This window comes from Catharus ustulatus, chromosome 6 (assembly GCF_009819885.2).
Source record: "Catharus ustulatus isolate bCatUst1 chromosome 6, bCatUst1.pri.v2, whole genome shotgun sequence".
NCBI lineage: Eukaryota > Metazoa > Chordata > Aves > Passeriformes > Turdidae > Catharus > Catharus ustulatus.
Window position 1 is genome coordinate 47,246,884 of NC_046226.1, and position 24,831 is coordinate 47,271,714.

Here is a 24,831-nt window from a genome sequence, read left to right on the forward strand (position 1 = left end):
AATGCAAATTACTGCACAGCAGACCAGACATTGGAGAAAGTAGGTGCTCTGGTATGAGTTTCCAACCTGAGTTCTAGCCTGAGGAGTTGGATAAGCAGCCAAATCTCTGCATCCTTTGAAGTTCATTCTGAGTGTAGAGAATTGTGAATTCAGAAAAGGTCATGTCCTGGATGAGTTTCTTGTAACTGAGGGACAGCCATGAGTTCTGAAAAGTATTTCATTAGTTACCTCAAAGCAGGGTCAGCATTAGAGAGAGCTTGACTTTGACAAGAAAACCTACCTTGCCTTCCCTCCCTGCACCATTTTGCTCTGTGAGTAGGGAAAACAGCATAACATGTTTGCATCCTGCAAGGCTTTGCTGCCCTTCACCATTTCTGCAGCTCTGGAATTCCTTCTCAAGCCAGCATTTTGAGCCACATGGGAACTACTGATGCTAATGGAGAAAGAGAGGGCTTTCTGGTGTGCTGCTGGTGAACCTCAAAGCTTCCAAGAAGAAATGTCACCTGCTGCCCCCCAGCTTTTTGCATGTAGGTGTACTTTGAGAGACTGCTAGCAATGGTTGTTGCATAGTGCTTGCACAGGTTTGGTAGATAAAATACAGCCTGGCAATACAAAACTGCTGTGAGCCTCCATTTTTCAAGGAGTGGATGGATCATGAGTGACCCAATAATTAGTGAGATAATGAATGCAAAAGAAAATGAAACTTCCTTCTTCACTGAGACAAACTACCAGGCTCCCTTGACCTGCCCTTATTACCTTCTAAGTGAATTAGCACCCTGTGTGCCTGACTCAAAAGGCAAGCGAGCAGAGAACTTGTTGCCAGTGCAAATTTGCTGACAAGATGGACTTAAACCAGAGAGATGTGATTTCCTCTAGGGGAGAATGACAGTGAAGTAGAGATGGAGGAGAGGGCTGCAAAGTATTGCATGATTCCTCTAAGGGTCACGTTGCCCCTGTGCTGCACTTTGTCATTAACTGAATCACTGGAGCATCCTGTCAAATCAGCCTCCTGCACAGATTTTTAAAACCTCTGTTACCAACATATCTGCTTTTGCCCCACACAGCCTTTCACAGCTGTTTCTCCCAGTTTTAAAGCACAGTCAGTAGCCCACCATGGCATGAGGCAACCCTAGCTTTAGCTGGGATCCTGTGATGTGATGCAGTGTTCGTGCACCAAAAAGCTTTGCTTTATTCCTTTCTCTTTTAACCATTAGGCAAATGTTTCTCCATGTTTCCTGTTTATCACCGACTCTGAGCCTCCCTAGACAGGCTATTCTGAGCTTGCCCTGCTTTCTGATAATTGCATGTGCATTAAAGCAAACACCCTGCAGGGTTTCTCCTTTCCCCTGTCCTTGCCAGCTCAGAGCTGGACAGCATTCCATGGCTTGCAAACACAGGGCTGCGCAAAAAAGGCATGCCAGGGGCTGGCAAAGCTCTGGGGAAGAAGGCAAAGCTGCATGCTATTTCAGGCCTCTCTTATTTTGTCAGTGAGTTCAGATACCTCTCCTTCTCTAGTGACATGATGGCTGCTATTGAGATCTACAGTCTGTGTCCAACCAGGATCAATTACTGGCTTCTTTGTAGAGATATAAAAAATTGACAGGATCCAGGGGAGTCACCCATCAGTACTGACTGCAGTAGTAATTCTGAGAAGGTGGTCTGTTGCATATTTCTCTGAACTCTTGTTTTACTTTAAAAGGAAAAAGAAGGCAGGACAGATTTTTGTCAGATTTTTTGAGTATGAGCTTTGTCAGACTGCTGTTTAGAGAACTGGGAATCTCTAGATCCTAAAGTAATACAACCATTAGTGTCTTGTGCCTCTACATGGGGCAAAGTCCTGGACTACGAGAAGTACAGTAATGACATTTTTCCTTCATAAATGCACTTTCACTGAAGGGCATTACTTGAAAGTCTTACTTGAGATGAGTAAATCAGTTTTGTCCTTGGTTTACAGACAGAAGAGGTAGCAGACTGTGGAAAGCTGAGTGGTGCAGACAGCACATCACTGAACTGAGCACACTGCAGTCAAATGCTGCCAGGCACATCAAGACAGATGCTCTCTACATACCTGGCTTGAAACTGAGACCTCCAAAACGATACTTCCTCTTAGGATATAGTTCCCAGGAATTTAAAAATATGCATAGAACCTTCTACACTCTCACACTTAGAATGAAAGAAAAGCAACTTCTCTTCAGTTAATTCTTTTCAGTTGGTTCCTAGAGTAAATCTGTAGGTCATGAGTAGATGTTTACTTTCTATTCTGATTGTTACCAAACATAGGCTACATGGTACTGTAGCTGAATTCCCTCCATGTGGTAGTCACTGCCTCTTCTCATGCTTTAGGGCAGTAACCAAGCAGGACCCTGACTGGGTACTGCCATCCATCACTCACTGATCTGAACTTACATTGCCACTGAACCAACCAAGAGGTTTCTCTGAAGTGAATCACCAATGCAGTTACAAGCCCATCTGCAAGGAGTTTTATTTTTCATGGGCAGGATATCCCCAGGAGGAAGACTGAGGTTGGATTATCCTTGTCATAGATGGTGCACTGGTGACATTCTCCATGAAATACCTCTTCTTCCCCATCCAAAAAGGAACTTTTGAGCAGCTGCAGTACATGCTGCTGATGGTGAATCTTAGTACTGTTGCGAGAGTGTTGTGAGTGGGTGCTTCTTCTGTTTTGTTTTTCCTCATTTTTGAAGCAAATCCAGCTTTTATCAATTATAGGACCGAACAAACCCTCTGCAAGTATCAGTGCATATCTTGTAAGAGAGAAGAGTAACAGGTCTTTTTGAAGAGGAGGCAAAAATAAACTAGCTACCCCCTGGGTCTGTGGTGAAACAGCTGAACAGTTGAAATCTACCCAGCTTTTGTTTCCTGTTTGTATAAGTAGCTTTCATCAGAGTGCTGGTCATGAGTAAGTTAACACCCACAAAGTTGTCACCATCAAGCACTGTGTATCACTGAATTCCTAGCAGTTCTGGCAGTGCTGAACTGCGTACATACATGTTTAAATGCATTCCCCACTTTTCTGAAGGAGCTATTTTCAGAGATCCCAAGTGTGGAAGTGGAATCTCTCAGATGGCTTTTGACTCTGCAGAGAGGAATAAGTGTCTTTGAAAGACTGAGATTGACACATGTACAAAAATACTTTCTTCCATCCTGGTATGTAAGGAAGGCTAAGGATGATATAGTGCAAAAGTTGCTTTTGCTGTTTTTACGTGGTGCTGTAGAGGAAGAGAGATCCGGGGTGATAACCAACAGGCTGTGAAATCCTCCTCTGCCCAGTGCTGCAAACTACCACTTTCTGGCATGCAGGTAAAGCTGTCTGTGTTCAGGCTTAGCAGAGGATGTTCTCTCAGGAAGTTAAAGGACATCAAGAACTAAGATGTACTGGGGCAACTTCCTAATTACTCATCTGATCCCTGCAGGGGAGACATTAAGGGATGGTTTTGTAGTTTGTTCATGGTTTGTTTGTCAGTATAGCAGCTCCAGGACAACCAGTTATTTAAAGGACTGGAAAAAATCCTACCTGGTTGTCCTTGTTTGCTTCTTTAGGTCTTTTTCCTGCCTTTGTGGATTCCTTGAAATTTGGCATGCCCGACTGTGCAATGCTTAGACTGCATCTCGTTGCAGAGGTTATTTTACATGTCCAAAGTCTCCACAGTGCTACATTAACTCCCTTGGACTTAGCCTAGGTCAAATCAGAGCAGTTACAGAGTGGTTTCGAGCAACAGAGCAATTTTGCTAACAGCTGAAGAATTGCACTGGCTCCATCTCTAATGAATACCTTTAGTGGTCACAATAGGAATTTTGGGTGAAAACAGGGCTTGCACTGATTACAGGGACTTAGTCACAACTTGTTAATTCAGCATTGAAAACATGCTCTTGGAAGTAGCCACACTTGGGCAGACTGGGAATTGAGGGAAAGCACAGTCTTGCGCTTAAGGCTCTGAACACAGCGTCTCCAGTAATCTGGTTTAATTTCTTGTTGTGCCTTCTACTTCTTATGCCACTTCTTATATTTCTTTCTCTTTCTGCACCTCGGTTCTGGAGCTATAAAATCACACTGCTGCATATCTTCTCCCCCACATGCATGGCAAGTTCTTCAGTATAGGGATTTTCTGACATTAATTGAGTATACAGTTCATAGAGCAGCCACACCTGTGGCTTTGGGAGGTCAGGAGAGCCCTACCTGACATCTTAGAATTTCTGTACTTTGATAATATGTCATTGGGTTTGGATTGTGAGGCAGGAACAGCCTTGAGTGGTCATGTAACTCCAACAGCTAATTTTCTTTGGTATATTTGGGACTTTTCTTTCAACCTTGAAATTTTGCTGGGTTTTGGTTCTGCAGAGCAGGGAGTGCTGAAGCTGAATAAATTGAATTTTCCTTAAATTATGTAATTGCTAAATAACATACATTGTTACAATTTTCCATATCCTCCGCATATGACAAGGAGTGGAAAATGGATAAATGGGAAGAAAATGTGTGACAATACCTAATGTATTCTAAGACCAAGCTTCTAATTTTGTCTGTTTCTTTTTGTTTCTTCCAGGTGGAGCGGGAAATAGCCATCCTGAAGTTGATAGAACATCCCCACGTTTTAAAGCTGCATGATGTTTACGAAAACAAAAAATATTTGTAGGTATTACTGGCTTTTGCCAGAGGAAGGGGAAGGGAAGGAGGAAGAAAGGGAGGGAGGGAGAACAAGGTTCTGAAACTTGGTAATGTTTCTGAAGGAATGGAGCAGGTGTGTTTTCACCCTCTGCTGGTGTCCGTGTGATATTTGGTATTTGGATGAGGAATGAACGCTCATTATTTCCCTGGCTTTTCTCATGCTCTTTTCTGTACTTACATAGGATCATTAAGGTTGGAAAATTCATTATTGTGCAACCATTAACCTACTGCCACCATACTCACCACTAAACCATGCCCCCAAGTGCCACATCCACAGGTTTTTTGAACACTTTCAGGAAGGATGATTCCACCTCTTCCTTGGAGAGCCTGTTTCAATGCCTGACCAGCCTTTCAGTGAAGAAATTGTTCCTAATATCCAATCCAAACTTTCCCTGGTGCAATTTAAGGCCATTTCCTCTCTTCCTGTCACTTTTTAACTGGAACAGAAGAGTGACCCCCACCTGGCTACAGGCTCCTTTCAGCAAGTTGTGCAGAGTGGTAAAATCCCCCCTGAGCCTGCTTTTCTCCAGGCCAAACACACCAACTCCTTCAGCCACTCCTCACAGGACTTGTGCCCTAGTCCCTTCATTGTCCTTCCCTGGACATTCTCCAGCACTTCAGTATCTTTCTTGGAGTGAGCCTTTACTTATACGAAACTTAGATGCTATTTCTTTTCTTACTTATAATAGAAGAAATAAGACAAAGCAATGTTTTCTCTAAAACAGCAAGAAAGAAGCAAGGTTTGTACCTCTAAGATCTGGAACCATTTTGAATCAAAGCTGCAACAGACTTAGAGTGGATAACTTGGATAACCTCCTTTGTCTAATAGTTTTCATTGAAACCCTCAGCTCTCACTAAAAATGTTTTAAATCTGTTCCACCAGCAACAGATGTTGGTTTTAAGGGCCACTGTAATTCCCTAATGGTTCTGCAATGACAGAATTTTTTTTTAAGATTTTTTTTCTCAAGATCATCACCAGTTCCAGACAGGCGTGTTGTCCACAGACAATCACTTTAACTTGATTTGGGGTACCAAATACGTTGTATCTGTTGTCAAACAAACAGGCCATATTAATCTTGGCACAACAGGAAAAAAATCAATGTTCTCCAAATAGAAAAGGGTGATGCAGTAGGGAACTCTGCTATTTCCAGCTTTTTAACAGGTTATTACAGGTAGAAGAGAGTAGTTAAAAAAGATTAAACAGTTTTTAAAAGCCACCATCCACTGGTGACCTCTTTTTAGTGTCTCAACACAAGAAGGGAATGGCTGTTTATCCAAAGAAAGTGTACTGAATGGAGGTAGCAGTCCCTCATGGACTATTCATCCAGTCTTGTTACTGGAGAAATGAATTCCTATTCGGAGAAGCGAGGCCTCTCTGCCTAAGGGTTAGCTTAGTAGAGCAGGCAATAATTTCCTTTGGATTCCCCTCCTCCTTTGGGGCAGAGCCTGCCATCCGTGGTGGAATGCAGTTGCCAGAAAGAGCTCCTGCAGGCACTGGGTGGAGGCTGGCTCAGATGTTTTCAGAGCTGTATGCTGAATACTCTGTCCTCAGTGGCATAAATGGTCATGGCTCCATGAAACCCTGTTTGCACAGATGAGGACAGAGCCCAGATCCAACACAGCCTGCTCTGTGTGCAGACAGGCAGCAAAGGGAAATCAGCTTTACAGGGAGTACGTTCTCCTTCAATCCGAAAAGAGACAGAGAAGATATTTTCTCTGTATTCAGGTTAAAGAGGGGATGAGACCCTTTTTGGATTAAAAGAGAGGGAATGTTCTGTTTGTGATGTTGGTTTCTGTATTGTGTAACCTGAGATAGACACACACAAGTACACACTCTCACATGAACAGAGCAAATAGCTGATGGTGGCAGTGGTGGCAATGTATGAACACATGCAGAAGAAAGGCTACAAGAGGATGGGCTGTAGAGTGCTGAAGCTGAGCTTTCCTTCTTTACCCCATAAGACCTGGGGGCTATTTTGCTCCCCGTGAAAAATATCTGGTGCTCAGAGAAGTGGGAATGGTGTTACACTATTATTTAAAAAAAAAAAATACTGCATTTATTGGCAGGAAAATGTCTTCATGATGAAAATCATCTTGATAAGGAAAGAATCCTGTATCTTTAAGCTATATCTGAATATCCTGGCTTCTAAAAAATACTGGGTTCCACAGCATACTTTGCCAATGACCATTTAGCCTTTAACAATCACTAAGTCTGCTTTGTGCTGGAGCTCCTCTGCCTGTAAGATTAAGCTGTCTGCATCCCCCTGCAAAGGCACCAAATCCCTCTGCTGAAAGATACTGACTCTGAAAGAACCAATGGCTGTTAATTAAGTTTCACTTTTTATTAGTCACTATTTTAAAGAAAGGGCACAATGCAGAGCTTCTGCCAAGCCTCCATGTTCAAAATTAGAAACAGCTGTGGCCTTTGATAAATCTGAGAGGTGGAAGAGAGTGCCTGTGGAGGGGTGAGGTGTTACAAGTGCGTGGGGGCTGAGAAGCATCTATGTATGTAGCTGCCCAAATAATAAGACACAGTGACCTCTGGTTCTCACCAGCATCAGGAAAGGGATTGCTCTCTGGTTGTGGCTGCACCTTTCCATCATGCATGCCATCCCAGCACTAGCAGTAGTGGCATGGTTTCAGAGAAACTCATGAATTATGGGTGATATTTCAGAAGCCAGAGACTAATCACAATGCAGCACTGGGGAACATTTCCTCGATAACTGTTAATTTCACAAATCATGTTTGACTTTTAGTTTATGATTTAATTTGTGACAAGGGGCTTTGGTTGAGTAGATTCCTAATGCAACCATGAATCAAATCCTTTTTCCACAGTTTATTTAACACTGAGAATGAGTTTTAAAAAAATAATAATAAAAATCTGTTAACATATGTATGTTAGCCAAGCAGTCTTTTTCTGTTTATTTTGGTAGGGTTCTTTTTGCCAAGACAATTGGAGAGGTGGAGAGAGCTATGAAATTTATTATTCCATCTCTTTATCCATCATTTTGAGTTGTCTTATTTGGTAAGACTATGGACTACATGTCTTGTCATGGGGGGAAAAACACAGAAATACTGTGGCTCTCTGTAAGTGACATAGAGCCTCAGATATATATTGTGTTGGCTAAACAAGCAATATTACTGACAGTTGAATTATTTCATATTTGTTGTATGATCACACTGATGGCCTTCAAGCAAGATTGGGAGTCCACAGTAATTGATAATTTAGAAATAGCTATAGACAATCAATGCCTCCCTCTCTCTCATCATAAAATGTCAATAGACAAAACAGCCAGGATGGGGGTTCATCCTCCCTTTTTTAAAGATCAAAATGAATCAAATAGCCTGGTATGGGGAATGATCAGTGGGATATCAAAACTTGTGTATGCACCACTCAGTTTGACTAAGGAAGTGCAGGAATTTTAAGAAAATACAAATCACAGAATCATCACAGAATGGGAAGGGACCTTAAACATCATCCAGTTCCACCCCTCCCCTGCCGTGGGTGGGGAGCTCTTTGATTAGACCTGGTTACTCAGAGCCTCACCCAAGCTGACCTTGTACACTTCCAGGATGGGGCATGTACTAGGAAAAGGAGCAAGGCAGTAACAGATAATAACAAAATTTTGGTGTGTTCTGTAATACACACTGGAGGGACACACTCCTTTGGTGATTTCTGCATTGCAGATGAGCTGTGTGAACCTGGGGGATGATCCCCTTTTCTCTGTGCTGTGTATAGAAAAGGTCTTTCCTGAGCTACTCTACACAGAGTTTTAATTACTGTATTTTATGCAGTACATTCAACTTTTCTTTGGATCACAGAAAAGCAGTTGTCCCCTGTTGGAGGAGTTGTTAACATGTCAAGCTAAGGGCCATCACAGTCCACAGGAGATGGAACTTCCCCCTCCAGAGGGGATAAAGCCCACTGATACAGTTCTGTTGCAGAACTCCCAGCAGGGGTGGCATTATCTGTTTTGATCTCATTTGATTAACTCTTTAGTTTCAGCTGTCAGGGGCTTGGTGGGAAGTAAAATAGAAAAAAAAAATACATTCTAGGATCACTCTATGTCCTTTTATTTCAGATGGTAATACTGATATTCCTTGATTCCCTTTCCATTGATGTCTGTGTATATATATCTGTAAATTTCTATGTCAAGATGCATACAGATATTTGTGTATATATGTATAGATTTATGTTGAATTATTTTCAAATTTTCACATTTAAGATTTCAAATTTCAGATTTTGTTGCAGCATTTATTTTACATCTCTATGTCATCCAGTTTGATCAGCATTTTAAGCAAGAATCTGTTTTGAGAGGAGGAATGGACACCAGACAATTGTTCTCTGAAGTGTACCATGCATTCCTCAGCACCTTTTTCAAATATAAGTGCCTTTCTCGTCTTTCATCAGTACAATGCTATCACTGGGCAAGTGCCCAAATCTCATTGCAATGTGCACAACACACCACCTCCTGATTTCAGAGGTGAAGGTACATCACAATGAGCCAGATAAGAAAATTAAAATATCCTCCTAGCTGTGTGCAACTCACATTTCTGGCTCACACAAAATTAGGTGGCAGCAGGAGTCAAGGACTTGCAGCTCTGGTGGTGTCTGCAGAGGCCATTGTGCTGCCTGTCCTCTCCTACAGGGTTTTCCTGTAATTCTGTTTATTTTTGTTGAAAACTAATTGGGAGATGCCAGAGGATGCAGAAAAAAGAAAAAAAGGGTCTGTGTGTTCTTGTTAGTGGTAGGCTAAGACTTTAGCATTCAATCCATCTGCAGGGAAACCTGTCTAAAGGCAGAGGGAGAGTTCAGAAAGTCAGAGTGGCACCAAAGGCTCAGCACTGAAAATTAATTTTGTGATAGGTGTGCACCTCGGGAGTGAGGCTGTGGGATGTCAGGTGCTGTGAATACAGGGAAAGAAAATAAAACAGGATTGGAAGGCAGAATAGCATTCTACCTGAGTCTTGATTAGAACTAAGGAAAATATTTGTAACCAGCTACTTTGACCCCCTTTCCTTCTGCTGTTGACTTGTTTTAGGACTGTCTGTAATTGCAAGCATGTGTAGGCAGAAGAAAGCCAGTCAGTGGTAGGAGTGGAGCCAGTGCACATGAGGTTTGGAGTTCAGGGGGCCCTGGAGACGAGGAGCTGGCCAGAAGCTGGGGAAGAGGTGCGGGTGTCACCGCTCACAAGAGGGACACCAGCCTGGCACACAGCATGGCCTGCAGAGCTGGTGGTGGGAAATAATGCTACACCCTGTGCAACACAGTCTAAATAAGCATGCCCCAAAAACCTGACTGTATCCTCTGCTCACTGCTTGACATGTGTGCTTGGATACCATCCAGGCCATGATGCTGGGCTTGGGGAAAAGCAGGCCCATAGTGGAGCAATTCTGTGACATGAGCAATTCTGGCTTCAAAGCCACAGTACATTCTCATGCCTGACTTCTCTTTTAGTCTTTGGTAGGCAGTGTTGTGTGTGTCTGGGCCATGGTTGTTACAGCAAAGGCCACTTAGGTCTGAAGAAGAAAGCCCCAAAGTAGACAGTCACTAATAGAATTGCAGCAGTGACCTGATGGGTGTTGTCTCAGCTCTGCCCATCCTGTGCTGAGGATCCCTCTGGCTAAATCCATTCCATATCATGTGCCCTTATAGGATGGCTGCTGCAGTGCTTTGGCATACATGACTACATGCCATAAGGGCACTGCACAAAACACCTTTCGTCCCAAATAAATCAAAGGTACACAGTGCAACAGCATAATCTCTAACTACCTTTGTTCCCCCAAAAGCCCCAACCTGTTCATGCCCAAATGTAAGCAGCAATCAAATACAATATCCATTCAAACATGCAAACTCGAGTTAAAATTGTTTTTTAGAAAACAGAAATCTAACACATGCACATTTTCTTGCAGGCAAGGGGGGAAAAAGATACAGAGCTCCTGGCCCAGTGCCAAATAAGGGTTTAAAAATTCATGCCCGCCATAAGAATTTATATAACTTCTGAATAATTTATAGGCTGTGCCAATAACAAGGGGCTTCATATCTGATAGAGATTATTTAATCAATAGAAAACAGCGCAGAGAAAAAGCTGTCAAAGAACTACAGAGCATGTCAGTCTGGGCAACTTTTAACCTGTTCCCTGCTATATATATGTTCAACCATTTACATGTATGGAAGGACATTTTGCAAGTAGGGTGGTAGCCTGGAAGGAGAATCACCAGGTCTTTGTTCTCCTAGAAGCTTTTCTTTGTCCGTCTCTTGTTCCCTAAGACAGGCCCCTTTGAAATGTAGTGAGTTTCTAGCTCTCAGATTAATTGGTCAAAAGGAGTAGTCAGTTTCTGCTGCCAGGATTACTGTGAGATGGCCCACAGCTCATCAAGGTTGTGGCAGTGCCAACCCTACCATTTGTGGTGCGGCCATTTCAGTTTGTGTTTCATTCTGTGGCAAAACTTGAGATTGAGTTTTATAGCTGTTGGCACAGTAAACATCAGGACAGAAGAGAACTAAAGACTTATCTGTCTTTATGATGGAGATTCCCACTTGATGTTCTATGTCTTTGTGTGTATCTCTTTCTACATAACTGCATCTGGGTTTTTTGTCTTGCTGGAATGCATGGCTGAAGCCATGCATCTTAAAAACTAACAAGTGCCACATGGATATCAAATTCTGGCACAGTAAAAGCTCCAGTGATGTGTGATGGTACCCAGTGGTTACATTCAGGCTACAGAGAAGACCAATTTGAAAACCTACTTGTTTAGGTTAAGCAAAGTTGTGCTTTATATATGTAAATATCATATAATTTAATTTAAAAAAATTAACTACTTCCCTAGCAGACACCTAATTGTAAGCAGTGATGGACAAACCTTCTATTGCCTGACTAAAACATGATGTGTGAATTGACTTCCATTCCTAGAGCATTAGAGAGTCATGTTTCTTGGTAATCTGAATTTTTTGTATTTATAATACTTACCTGAAAAACTTCGTGTTTCAGCATGGGCTTTCATCTAGCGATCTCTCTATTAAACACTTTTATAATAATAAATACATAATTGGTGTAGCTGTTAGTGTCTTGTAAATTGTCCTGAGAAAACAAGAGCTGCATACCCACTAATGGGCTGCTGCAGGCAATCCCATCTGGCAAGAATTTTAGCGTTTCACACCATTTTTGCTACTGGCTAAAATACAGCTTTTTGTTGTTTAGCGATCATAACTGGCGTGTTTGTTTGCATTTTGGGTAATTTTGTTGTTATTTTGCCAGAAGTATCTGGTAGTGCATGGTGCTGGTTTTCTCTGTGCCAGTTAGTCTTTCTTTAACAGCCTTTTTCCTGGCATTGCTCAGAGCCAGCCTCTTTCTTCAGTTACAATCCTGATTTGGAGGTAGCCTGTAGCTGCCTTGCCTCAGTGAGGGCTCTCTGAGTTACTTCTCAAAGCTCCCTAGGGCATGGGCAAAGGCACCTTTTATGAAGTTGTGCCATAATCCACCAGATGGAAAGCGGAAATAATCAAGAAAAGTGTCCTTTTTTTACTGTTTTAAGTGATAGGAGTGTAATGCAACAGTAATCTATCTAATCATGGAGAAGTCCTCACTCTGCTGGCACTGGATTAGAGGGGGACAAAACAGTTTACAATCCCACACACAAATCAACTGTTGGGAATGGGAAGTCCAAGCTGCTGTCAAACATCACAGTGAAAACCAGCCTTCAGAAAGGAGCTAAAGAAAACTGATGATGTACTATTTTGGTTCCTGAAAGAATAAATAAAATTAACTAAAAAGAAAGAAAGAAAAAGACCCAGGATTATTTTAAGTTTGCATCTCTGGTGATACACAGTGGGTCATTTGAGGTTAGGAACTCAGAATCTTTTATTGAGGTGGTGATGATGGGATGCAGATGGAAAAATGGCAAAGGGAATAGATAGAATGCTGCAATCTCTCTGCTCCTCTCCAATCAACACAATTATTCTTGTATTTAGTATTCAGCGTCTTTGCTTCTAAAGAGCAAAGTCTTGTTTCCTTCAAGCACTGAAACTCAACTAGAGATTTTTAGTTTCATTTAGTTTAGTTTGTAGCAGGGACATGAGAGAATAATGCAAGATGTGTACCTTGGTTTGTATGAAAGTGAGCTGTCACCTGTGAGAATAATTGCAACCTCCTAGAGAATATATCCAGTGAGGAAAAAGTAATTGAGACTTTATTTTTAACATACACTTGACTTCATATTGAGTTGCAGAACCCTGCTGTTTTCTGGATTTTCCAGTGTCCTAGCAGGCAAAGGGGATATTGGTGGGAAGGACAGCACAGAGTAGAAGGTAGAAGGGACCATAGGTGCTAATCCCAGCTCTAAATCCTGGGTGACAAGTCACTTGGCTTCACAGTTCCGTATCAGTAAAGAACGGGAGGTTAATGCTTGTTAAAACTTGTTTCTCTCATGTGAAATGCAAGGATTGGAAGAGTTGGGCTGTGTCCAGAGCATCCAACATGTGAGAACTAGGTGCTCTTACAGAGTCTCTTGTCCTAACATAGGTCCTGTCTGTATTATCATCGCATGTAGTGTGCACACTGCCAGCCAGAGACTGGATCTTTCCTTTCCCTAAACCTCCTTGCAATGGCTATTTACAGAACAGGTTTTCTTACATTTTTACAATGGGAAGAAAGACTGTTGCTGTCAATATTACATAGACAGGATTTAAAAAATTCCCAAAACTTCATTCACCAGTAAGTTGCTTTGCATCTCTAAATGTAATAGAAGTTCTGGTTACCGTTCTGGGATTTTCGGAACTTGCTTGCTTGCTTAGAACAAATTGGGAAAGTAGTACTATAATGAAGTGAAAACCTGTCATACCTGGGAAAGATAAAAGGGAAAGGAGACTCATGAAAATGCTTCTTAGTGTTTTTCTCCCCTACAGGCTATGTGTTATTTACCTTCTCCTAGATCCTCCAAGAGCTGGCATTGGCATACTTCCAATCCTATAGCACTTTGCCAAAGTAAAGGATTTTAGATGCTAATGTGAACACAAAAGATTTGGATTCTTTTCTGTGCCATGGACTCAGAAAAGATATAGTGTCTGTATGCCTTATTTTCCAGCCCAGGGAATAATATTCTTTCTTTCTTTCCTTTGCTTTTTCTGTTTGACTTTACAGAGTGTTTATTCTCTTCTTCTGTGGAGTCACTTAGGCACACTCACACACACAGAGATGGGTAGATACAGATGTGCAGCACTTATTGGAGTTGTGTAGCTGTCCAGTGGTGCTTAGAACCAGTGCAACAACCAATGCAACACTTGGAAATGTTTAAGCCCCTCTTGTCAGCCTGTTTGTAAAAAACAAGTGTACTACTACTGTGCCATGTCATGTGCCAACAGAATACTGGCTTGCACAGAGATGAGGCAGATGCTGAATTATGCCCTTGTTTAACAGAAAATCTCCTAGTTGGGGGCTCTCCTAAAAAAACCCACAAGGTACCAGAGGGAATAGAGTTGGCAGATAACAACCTGAGCTCACAAATCCTAGCTGCAGCTTAGGCATGTAGTGTTTGTGGAATGATCCCCACAGCATTTCTTTCTTGCACTCAACCACTGAGGAATGTGTTTGTCGTCCTTCTCACTCATGTCATGTTGTCAGATCAGAATACATCGTCTGTTGTGCTTCTCTGTGTCCCTTGACTTGTCATAGGCACAAATCTTTTTCAAATGCTCTCCCCTGTTCATTTCCATTATTATATCTAGTGCTTCTAGGTGGCAAGCAAAAAATGAATAACCTTGTAAATGTTCCCTATCTTTCAATTTGTTTTATTTTTCATACAACATGTCAGTGCATTTTTGTTGAGTGTTTTTAATAAGATGAAGTTGATGAAAATAAATTGCTTCACAGTTCCTGCTGTGGGTGACAGAAATGCTGGGTCTGTATTTTTCAAAAACTGTTTATTTGAAGCCACTGTGGAGCGTGTTCTGTATGTCTGTAACTGCAATCATCTTTGTTAGGTACCTCCCAGAAAAAAAAGCAGCTAGCAATTCCAATTTTGGGGGCAAGATGCACTGTTGTATCCAGCTTCACTAGGCACAGTGAGACAGCAAGCTGTCAAGAAGAATTTTAGGATTGATTCCCTGCCAGAATTGCGTCTGCCATATTGGATAGTTAGCCTCTAATATGAGAGGGAGAATGAATTCTACAGCAAACCTTCTTACCAGACTTTCTGTTAGCCAAGGCTTAGGAACCAAGGATTGGGACTTGACAATGTGGACACTCCAGTGCCCGTGGCTGCTCCTATCAGCTTTTTCTGTGTTTGAATGACTTGCTCAAAAAATGTCATGTCTATAAACAGTGATCTCCAAATTACCAGGATGTACCCAACAGGCAGTTGGGCAACTACTCATCTCTTTGGAAAGAAGATAACCCACATATTCCAAATGGGATTTTCAAGTCAAGATTTTTCTCTTTTTTAACCAATTTTAATTTTTAGAAATTTGATACTACTATATTTCTTGTAACTGTTTCCACTTTGATCAAAAAATGCAAAAGTACAATTTTCATTTTCCCCACATTTATAATTTTATGGTTTTGACCATTTTTTTGTGTCCTTTTAGTACTTATTTAGCTGGCAAGACAATACTAATGTCTGTCTTTCTGTAAGGCAGGGAAGTGCTTTCTCCTGGTAGCTGGAACTGACACATTGAGGTTACACAGGAGATGATCATGATGATGGACCAGGAGCTCAGGTCCCACTCGTGCAACTTCAAGGCTAATGCCATTATCATTGAGCAAGCTTTACTTTCCTCACAACTGCTTTTAATCCTTCTACTGTCCTAGCTCTTTGGAAATGTTGAAAACAGGACTAATTAAGACCTTAAATTTATATTAACCTTCCCCACTTTTCATTTCAAATTCAGAAATTTCCTTGACAATTATGCTGCTTGAGGTACGGAAAAGACAGTATCCTGGATTAATTATTCTCCACTGTCTACTCAAATTTGAGGAGTTGGATTAATTCTGATAGTAAAACTATTCTGCTGTAAAGCAAAGGGTTGAGAGATCATGCTGCACATATAGTTCAGTATGGTCTGCTGTGCTGTTGGGAGGCAGGGGCTGAGAAGTACACTCAAGCTTGTTTGTTTTTAAAGGATTCAGTTGATGGTGTTCCTGCCACTTCCCTGGGAAACCTGTCACTCCCACTAGTAGGCAACACTAGCAGAGACTTAGATGGTTTTCCTTTGCTTGGCTGCCTTTCATTAGCCCTACCTACGTGGTCCATCCCTCCAAAAGGTTTCACTCTTTGCTCTATGACTGCCAGAAGTGCTATATGAGGTCAGGAGATTCCTCTCCTGCTTCTAGGTCCCCTCTGTGCCACACGTATTCACTCAGTGCCACATTTTTCACCTGTGAGTTGCAAGGCCAGGCAGCTGCTCCAGCAAATCACTGCTGTTCAGCAGCAAAAGCTAAGCTTTTATATAGGCTGCACACATGTGTAGTTTATGTTTGTTTGTTTTTAAATAATGTACATTGTTCACCTAAACTCATTCTGGTTTGTTGACATCTGTCTGATTCTGTCTGACTGTAGTTTTGCCACATCTGTTTTATAAAAGAATTGTCAGCTTGGTTAGAGGACCTGAGGCTTCTTGGTACAGAGTCTTGACTCCACTGTGGCTTTGAGACCTGCTGTGGAAGCTTATACCTGATTATTCTCTGCTTCCTCTCCCGGTCTTCGGAGTAATTTTTAGCTTCCTGATTATGTCTCGCTATGCCATTAAACACTAAATCCTACAATGGCAGGTCTGAAGTTTGCAGAACCCCTGTTAAACATATTAATCATTCCTGATTTCAAAATTCCAGTTCTCTTCCACTGTTATTTCTGGAAGTGTTCCCTTTGACTACGTACAAAGAGAAGTGTTTGTATATAACTGTGTGTGTGAGGGGGTTGGTGTGATCACATACTTACTAAATCCTGGCTCTGTGTTTTTCTAGGTATTTGGTGCTAGAACATGTGTCAGGTGGGGAGCTCTTCGACTATCTCGTAAAAAAGGGAAGATTGACACCAAAAGAAGCCAGGAAGTTCTTCCGACAAATCATCTCTGCTTTAGACTTCTGCCATAGTCATTCAATATGGTGAGTACAGCCTTTCCAACCGGAGTTCCCTGCTACATAATAAAGAGATGTAACCTTGACACTTTTAATTTTAAGTTGCTGATGTTGTAAAGCTCTAAAAGCATTGGGTAAAGTGCTGATGTATTTTTTAATTCTTGTCCATGTGTGAGACAGTGTACCAGTCACAGACAGACTTCTCATGGAAAAGACTGTCTGTCATTTCTCACTGGAGAAGAATTAATTTGCAGGGAATGCTTTAAACAGGAAAACCAAAACACCAAGGAAAAAGAGTTTCATTTCCATAATTTTTTGTGGCACTTACTAATAACTAAGAACGACACACACTGTATCAAAACGAATCCCTGAAGAAACCTGGGACAACTGCAAATATAGCAAAGTCATTTTACGGTTCCCTTCAGTTTTTGGAAACCTGCTGGCTTTTGGCAACCTTTACTGAGTCCCCTCTGGGCATTTGAGTCACTGTTGCCTTTAATTTCCTTTCCAGTAGGGAAGAATTTTCTTACTGACTCCATCATATTATTTAACCATGGAGTGTGATTTAACCGGTGCTTTCAGGTGCCATTTTATATTGGACCAGTTTCTCTTTCATCTTCTGCAAGTTGAGATCATTTAAATTATACCGAAATCATTGTTGCAATCAGTCTGAGCACAAGAGTTTCTGCACAGCTACTGACCCATAACTGCCTGCTCCTTTCTCACAAATGCAGCTCCTTGCATTTGGATTGGGTGGGGGAGAACATTTACATTACGTCTGTGTGGCTGCTTCTCCAAAGCCACAGCCAGCCATAGATCCCCCACTCCAGGAGGCCAAGGGCCACTCAGAGATACTGCAGTAACTGGATTTGCATAATCACTGTGTGGTTACTTCTCAGTAGCCATACAGGGATTTTCTATACCCACTGTTCTGTACTGAAAACTCACAAACCAGATGGCCACAGCAAAAATGGATGTTTAAATATTTAACTTGCTCTTCTAGCCCCCTCCCCCTACATCTCTGAGTCATTTTAGCAGGAAATAGTGATCTGTAAGACAGCATTATTTCTAATAAATGGAAAGCGAAAGAAGAGCCTTTCTTGAGGGTATATTAAGAAGAGTATACTGTATAAGAAGAGTATAACAGCATACTCTTAGCAGAAGAGGCAGTTCAAAGGTGATGGATCTGGGTGAGAAGGTCGTGAGGATAATGCCTACCTGACACAGGCAGGGTTACAATAGTCAGAGAAATTCCCAGCGAAGCCAGGAGCAGGCTGCATGCCCTAACTAGAGGATCTAAGGTTTCTCTGTTGGCAGTGACCTCTGACCAGTTTTGTTCTGTGAATTCCACAGCTTGTCCTCCCTACTCTTCAACTGCACTGAGTGATCATGACCTCCTTAGAACCAGTATGATCCTTGGCAGGTTGTAGACCTGTTATTTTTCACATACACTGGGCAGTGGTGGATTGCATGCATACATCTTTCTATTCCCTACTTGGCTTAATACTTAAGGGATCCGATCCAACAACACTCCAAAATGTTTAAGTACAGCTGAAGAGAAATTATTTATGCTTCCAAATGAATGTTCCAGAGAAATCAGAATCTCCATTGGGATAGAAGTTTCTAGTAAAGCATGCATGTATGCACATACATGCTAGTCCTTTGGACTTGTTATGGATACCTCTGGATCTGGGAGACTTTAATGAACTGAGTGAGGATCATGGTGGAGGCTGACAGACAGATAAGCACCTCTGCAGGTTTAACACTATGTGAAATTTTCTAGGCAGATGCATGTCTCTCTTGAGAAATCCATTTTCCTCTGTTAAATATATTGGATTGTGGGCAGGAGTCTCGTTTGAAAGTAAATCCCATCTCCTTGCTAACTCCCACTTGACAAGCATCTAGTGCTGGCTAAGTTAGCAGTAAATCATAAGCTCTGCCTCCAGGTCACTCTGAGACTCATGTGGTGTTATATTCTGTGCTGTATTCTGGGCAGTTATCAGAAAATCAGAGGATGCATAAATATATATGTGAGTGTAAAACTTAATGTGCTTTCCTAAGCAATGAAGCCTGACCTTGTCCTGTCGTGGGGCAGTGAAATGACAAATCATCTCATCAGCCAGGTTATCCAGTTATGACCACATTGAAAAATGAAGGCTTCTGCTTTGGTTAATGACTAAATGCGGGTGCCTCCAGCCTACTGGCAGAATAGATTGATAGCCTGGTGTCCCCAGACCCATATAGTAGTCCTATCTTCTTTCTGTACAACGCAAAACACTGTGAAATACACGTGGCTTACTTTAACAACAGTATGTAACCACATTCAGAGTCACTGCTTAAAATGTGTAGCTATACCAACATTCCTGGACCAAAGATTCAGAAAGGATTCCCCAATCCCTCTCCCATCAGTAAAAAGCTTCTGCTGCTACTGTGTGGAGAAATTGCCTCTGAGAGGTGTTTTCAAACAAGCAGCTGAGAAAAGGAAGTAGAATAGGTGTGGAGCTCGAGTCTGTGTGTTGTTTTAAAAATGTATGTGCTTCCTGCTCTTATTTACTGGAAACAATGGGGGAGTATTGGATGCAGTCACTTACAGGGTTTTGTGGTGCAGGTTGGCCATGGGGGAACGCTTATGGGAAGGGACTGTAGGGTCCTCTGAGGACCTTTTTGTGGACACAGCACGGGCACGAGTGGCACGACGCAGGGATACCACGTGGGATCGATCTGTGCTACCTCGCTGCCTTCCCAGAGCTGGCAAGCACTTGGCTCGGTGGTGCAGCATTAGCGCTTCTCCTTCCCTTCCAGCCCTTCCCTGAGCTCCCGGCGCCCTGCACCGCGCTGCAGAGCCGGCAGCGGCCGCGCCGAGCAGCCCGCAGGGGATGGCACAGGCCCTCAGCTTCCCAGCCATCCCAGCCTGGCAAGTTTTCTCTGGGCATAACCCACGGGTTTTGCCTGAGCTGCCATTCACACGTACTGGGTGTCTGCTCTCCTAATTCAGGGCCTTTAGGGCACCTCCGCTGGGTGCCCCGAACCAACAGCCCCTTTTGAACGCGCTGCCCCCGCAGCGCGGGGCAGCTCTCAGCTGGCTGAGTGCCCGGCCGTGTGTTCTGCGGGAAGCCGTGTGTGAGGTGCGGGGCGCTCGGTTTCCCGGGAAGAGCCCGTTCGCTCCCGGTGTCTGTGGGGAATGCTGCAGCGCCGGGCGGGGCGGGCTGCGGCCGCCTCATTGGCTGGGCGTGACATCACCGGCGCGAGCCGCCATTGGCGCCGCGCGGCCCCTGCCCCGCCGCGCGCCCGCGGCCTGCCCCGGCTCCGCCGCTGTCTGCGGCTCGCGAGCTGACAAATAAAAATATGATTACAGAAAATGCCCCGTGGCAAACCTTATTATGGCTTCAGAGATAACAGATAATGCCAATTACTGCGCAGGGCAGTGGTGACATTGAGAGGAAATCCCCCGCGGTAATGAGCGGGGAGATGATTATTTCATTTTATTTTTATTTTGGTTGCGTTTCATTTTGTGTTTCTTTTTTTGGTTTTTTTTTTTTTTTTCTTTTTCCCGAGCGTGCACAAGAGGGGTGAAGGCAGGTTCTTTATGAATATGGATAAGTGACAATTAGGAGGGCCCTTTCTCCTGTCCTCGCCCGGGGCTGTGCTCGTTTGAGGCCGGCTCTGGCTGCGGAGCGTGTGTGCCTGTGTGGGCACGGCCGTGTCACTCGGGGCTCCGCAGGAACCGCAGCTTTGTTCGGCTTTCCTGCCTCCTTCCCTCAGCGCGGGGAGGGGAAGGCTCCCCCTAACACAACGCTTCGCGATTTCACAGCAGCACTGCCGAAATCTCTGCTATCTTCCTGCAAGCTGTCAGTAAGGGAAGCAGGCTTTTAGGGAGAAATCTGGGGTGTCTCTGAGAACAGAGCTGAAGAATGCCAGGTGCCATGCTCTGCCATGTAGTGCCACCCTCGTAACTCCTGCTCTGCCCTGCTCCATTAAAGAGCTTGCTGGGATGTTCTGCAGGGAGGGTCTGTCAAACGTGGAACGCTGCAGCAGAGGGACGCTTTGAAATCATTACTCTAGGCCTCCAGATGTGAAACTGGTGTAGAAATGGTGGAATTTGATAAGATTGGTTGCTGGTTTGGTTGTTGATTTTTGTTTTTTTTTTCTGGTACTTGAACGTTCAAGTTTTCTTTCATACCATCAGAAGTAAGAAAGATGCATTTTCCCCCACTTGCAAGCTGATACCATTCATTACCTGAATCCAGGAGTTTCAGTTCTGTGCTCAAGACTCACTGTAAAACGGTGGTGAATTTTCAGATATCCCTTGTACAGGGAACCGGAGAAAACCCATCAAATGCAGGAGCTGCAATGCCAAAGGCAAAGTTACCAGCTCAGCTAAAGTCAGGGAACATGTATTTTTGTAAGTTTCCTTCCTTATGTAAGCCACTGGAAACTCAAAAACGACACAGTCTTACTGTAACCATAACCAGGTAATATTTTCTGGGAAGTGCAGCAGTGGTGATCAGACCTGGCAGGCTATTCTGGCTTTGAAATACATGAATATATGCTTTGAGGAGAGGTTGGCAGGGAGAAACAATGTATTTTAATGGATCAATGGAAGTAATTGTTTAAAAGCAAGCTACATTTTATGCATACAAACCCTTCCCCTGACTCCTGATATGTTTGTAGATGTTGTCCCTTTTCCTAGCTATAATTATATTTACTTGTTCTGTAAAATTCTGTGAAAATTTACTAAACTTGAGCATAGCAACCATGGCTATAAACCAAGAATCTTCTGTAGGTAGATACAACTTACATGTGTGGATCTGATTTGCAGAAGCAAGAGAAAATAAGATTAAATGCCTTTTTTGCTCATGAAGTTTAAAATTATGCTTCTCATGGTATTAATTATTACTGATAAGTTATTTGCATCACATCAGGCACTTCAAGAGGCATACTGCAGAACAATTATTCTGTGGTCTGGCCCTTCTGGGAGTTTGGGGTCAGTAAGAAAGGCATTTGCAAAGTAGCCAACAATTTGATTAGTACAAATGACCTGCAACTACTCCAATTAAGAGGTTTCTTGGGTTAGAAATCTGTGACCTACAATGAGTTGTCATAGAAACTGATACGAACGTTTCAGCTCAAACATCACTTTAAAATAATGGCTTCGTTTGTCATCTCATACCAGGTGACAGCTCCTTTGAATGCAAGATCTAGAGTCTGTCCCTATACCAGAATTCTTCTGGCAGCCCTAGGTGACAGGCAGAGCGTGTTTCTTCTGCAATTGCTGCAGTACAGGTACAGGGATATTCTCAGAGTAGGAGTAGGAGGATGGACTGGGAAAACACTAAAGGACCTGTCTGAACAGCATCTCTGGCTGTGACTAGAGAGCAAGCGTGGCCAGTATGTAAGTGGGAAGCTGGAACATGTTAGTGCATATCTGTGCCTTTCATTTTCCATGCACCATCCCCAAGAATGGTGCCTATTTCCATGGAAAAATTTTTTCAGAGCTCTCTATGCATCCATCTTATGCTGCAAGCAAATTGTAAAGCCTTTGTTGTAACTTGTGAAAGAGAGATATTGCAGAGAGTCAGACAGCATCTGCCTTCTCTGCCATGGCTTGCTCCATGGCGCCCTTTCACTCACATGCTCTCCCTCCAACAGCCCACTGGATGCTGCCTCTGGAGACTGACTTCCTGTGCTCTTGTCTTGCTTGAGGAGCTCTGGGAGTCCATGGCCACTATGGATTGGGGTTACACTGACTGCTTCTGCAGTCCTGCATTTCTCTTCATGCCTCAGCAGCTTATGCAGGGCTCAGTTGGAGAGTTTGCCATGTTTGTCAGAAAAGAAGCTGCTTTCTTCTCTTCTGGTTTTCCAGCCATGTGATAAAGCCCCTACAGCTTTAGAGCCTTTAGAACAAGGAAAGGGTAACGAGTCCTCTGTTCACCTGCAGAGAGAGGAGTTGATGCCGTCGTGTAAGACATGGAGAGCCAGAGAGATCAGCTGGAATGGAACCAAATTAAATGCGTTTACTCTGCACTGTTCCATTAATGCCAAGTAATTACCACATACAGTGGGATTTTTCTTTTGTTTTGTTTTGTTTCATTTTGGCACAAGAGAATTCTTTTCAAATGTGAGTGCATTAGGCAGTCCTGTCTTCTGGGCTCTTAGGTAAATTATAACAAGCCTTCTCTATTCCCATATGTTCCTCTCCTTTTCTCCTGGCATTTGAAAGGCTGGCAATACAAAGATGGGAAATGCAAATGCAGAGAGGAAGTCTCTTTCCCAGTGGCAGTGATGCTGGTTCTGCCACTCTGGTGCAAACTCGTGGCCTGACTCCTATCCCCAGGATACTGCCTTGGCAAATTGAAAGTGGCCCAAAGGTGGGTATCAGAGAAATGCTCCAGTTAGAGGAAAATTTTCACTGGGGCATATAATTCTCTTGTGGTTGAATGTGCAAGTACTGCCTGATCTCACTGGCACCCTGATCTCTGGAAGAAGTGCTGCCAAAATACAAAATCGTGCTCAGGCTGCCGTGAAATTCCTAGGGTAACCATCCATATTTGGGCACTAGAGACTGTCTTGAAAAAGGGATGGAGAAGGGTGAGAGAGAAGCAAAACTGCTGTATCAAAACTGTTCTTGTATTTTGGGGGCCAGGCAGCCATAAATGTAACAATTCTCCTCTCTGCTCTGTGAAGTGATAATTTCTATAGTGAAGAGCTGATAGGTTTTCTTGGTTTTATTTTGATGAGCATCTGGAGAAAAAGAAATAAGAGAAACACATTAAGGTCTGTTGCTACTCCAGTTTTACTTTCACACATACTGTCCTAGTCCCACAAAGTCCCTAGATCCCAACTTAAGGCTTTCGAAGTTCTCGCTGGGAACTGGGTCAGCACCTCTGCCTAAAGACCTCCATCAGACTGATCATTCATGGAAAAACATCGTGCAGCACAGTGAGGTGAAGCTTGCTCCATGTTTGAAATGTGGATTATGGTACCCACTTTTTCCTCTCTTTCTTGCAGTGACTCTCAAAAAAACCCATAATATATGTGCCAACTTATAGGAACCTCATTTCCCCACTTGTTTCTCCCTAAAAACCCAGGCCTAAAGCTGTGTTGTGGATCCTAGCTGATGGGGAGACAGGATGACACAGGGAGAAGAAGACTCAGTTGTCAAATATTGTCCCAGTTTTCAAAGGTGTTGTCCCTTCCCTTTCACTGCCTCTTAGTGGTCTGGAAGTGGGGCTGGTTCAAGAATCTCGTAGGATGTGCTCCAGCTGGGGCCTGTGGCAGATCTGCCAAGGCTGGAAGCTTTCAGCCATGGAAAGGGAAGGTTTTTGCATTTCCTTTAGCTGCACCATGTTCCTGAAATAAAATATTTTGTTGTGAGTGTACATCCAGGCTTATGGATGTCCTGTGCTTAGGTCATGCTCCACCTTGGTCATTCCTGCTCTCTAAATGAGCTACACAATTAGAGGATAAGCAAAGGATTCAATTTTTAGGCACAAAAGTCACATGTCAGCAGTATGCCTGCTATACACTGTATATATGAATCATACCATATCATGCAGTGCACAAGCAGTGGAACAGGCACAGGCAGCAGCACCCTCAACTGCTGTATAATGTGTCTGTTCAGCAGTCAGCCTGGAGCAATTGCCAAGACTGAAAGACAACTACAGCTGCTGAAAAACTCTGCACAGCAGAAGGACACACACTCAGCTTGAGCTGTGGGGAGGTTTCTTGTTTCACAGCATCAAACAAGCAGCACTCACTTTACAGGGGCTGTTACCTGTCCCTGAGCACTGGTCCTCAGACAGGGGAACTGCAGCACACCTCCCCAGCTGGATAAGGTCTTCCCATTAATGAAAGCAGTTGTAAGATGAGAACTGTCCAGGATGTCTGCTGGAGGAAGGATGAAATCACACACTACTGTCTCATTAGCATCCAGCTTTCCTCACTTGGGCTTTTCACTCCATTTCACTGCTGGAGCTGGAGTATGTTAAACTTTGGCAGGTGTTGATGATCTTTTCTTTGTCTGGGACTGCTGTCCTTGGTGATGACATTCAGGGGGTCTTTTTCTGGCCATTAACT

At 43.1% G+C, this 24,831-nt stretch overlaps 1 protein-coding gene across 13 annotated transcripts in view; it reads left to right on the forward strand.

Annotated features, from left to right (window-relative positions):
- The window catches only part of BRSK2 (BR serine/threonine kinase 2), a 300,531-nt gene that overhangs the window by 191,176 nt on the left and 84,524 nt on the right, over positions 1–24,831 (forward strand). For all 13 annotated transcript variants that reach the window (XM_033061786.1, XM_033061783.1, XM_033061784.1 and 10 more), the window contains exons 3-4: positions 4,563–4,648; positions 16,642–16,782. In XM_033061786.1, the coding sequence (XP_032917677.1) occupies positions 4,563–4,648; positions 16,642–16,782 (227 nt within the window). The remainder of the gene's footprint in view (positions 1–4,562; positions 4,649–16,641; positions 16,783–24,831) is intronic.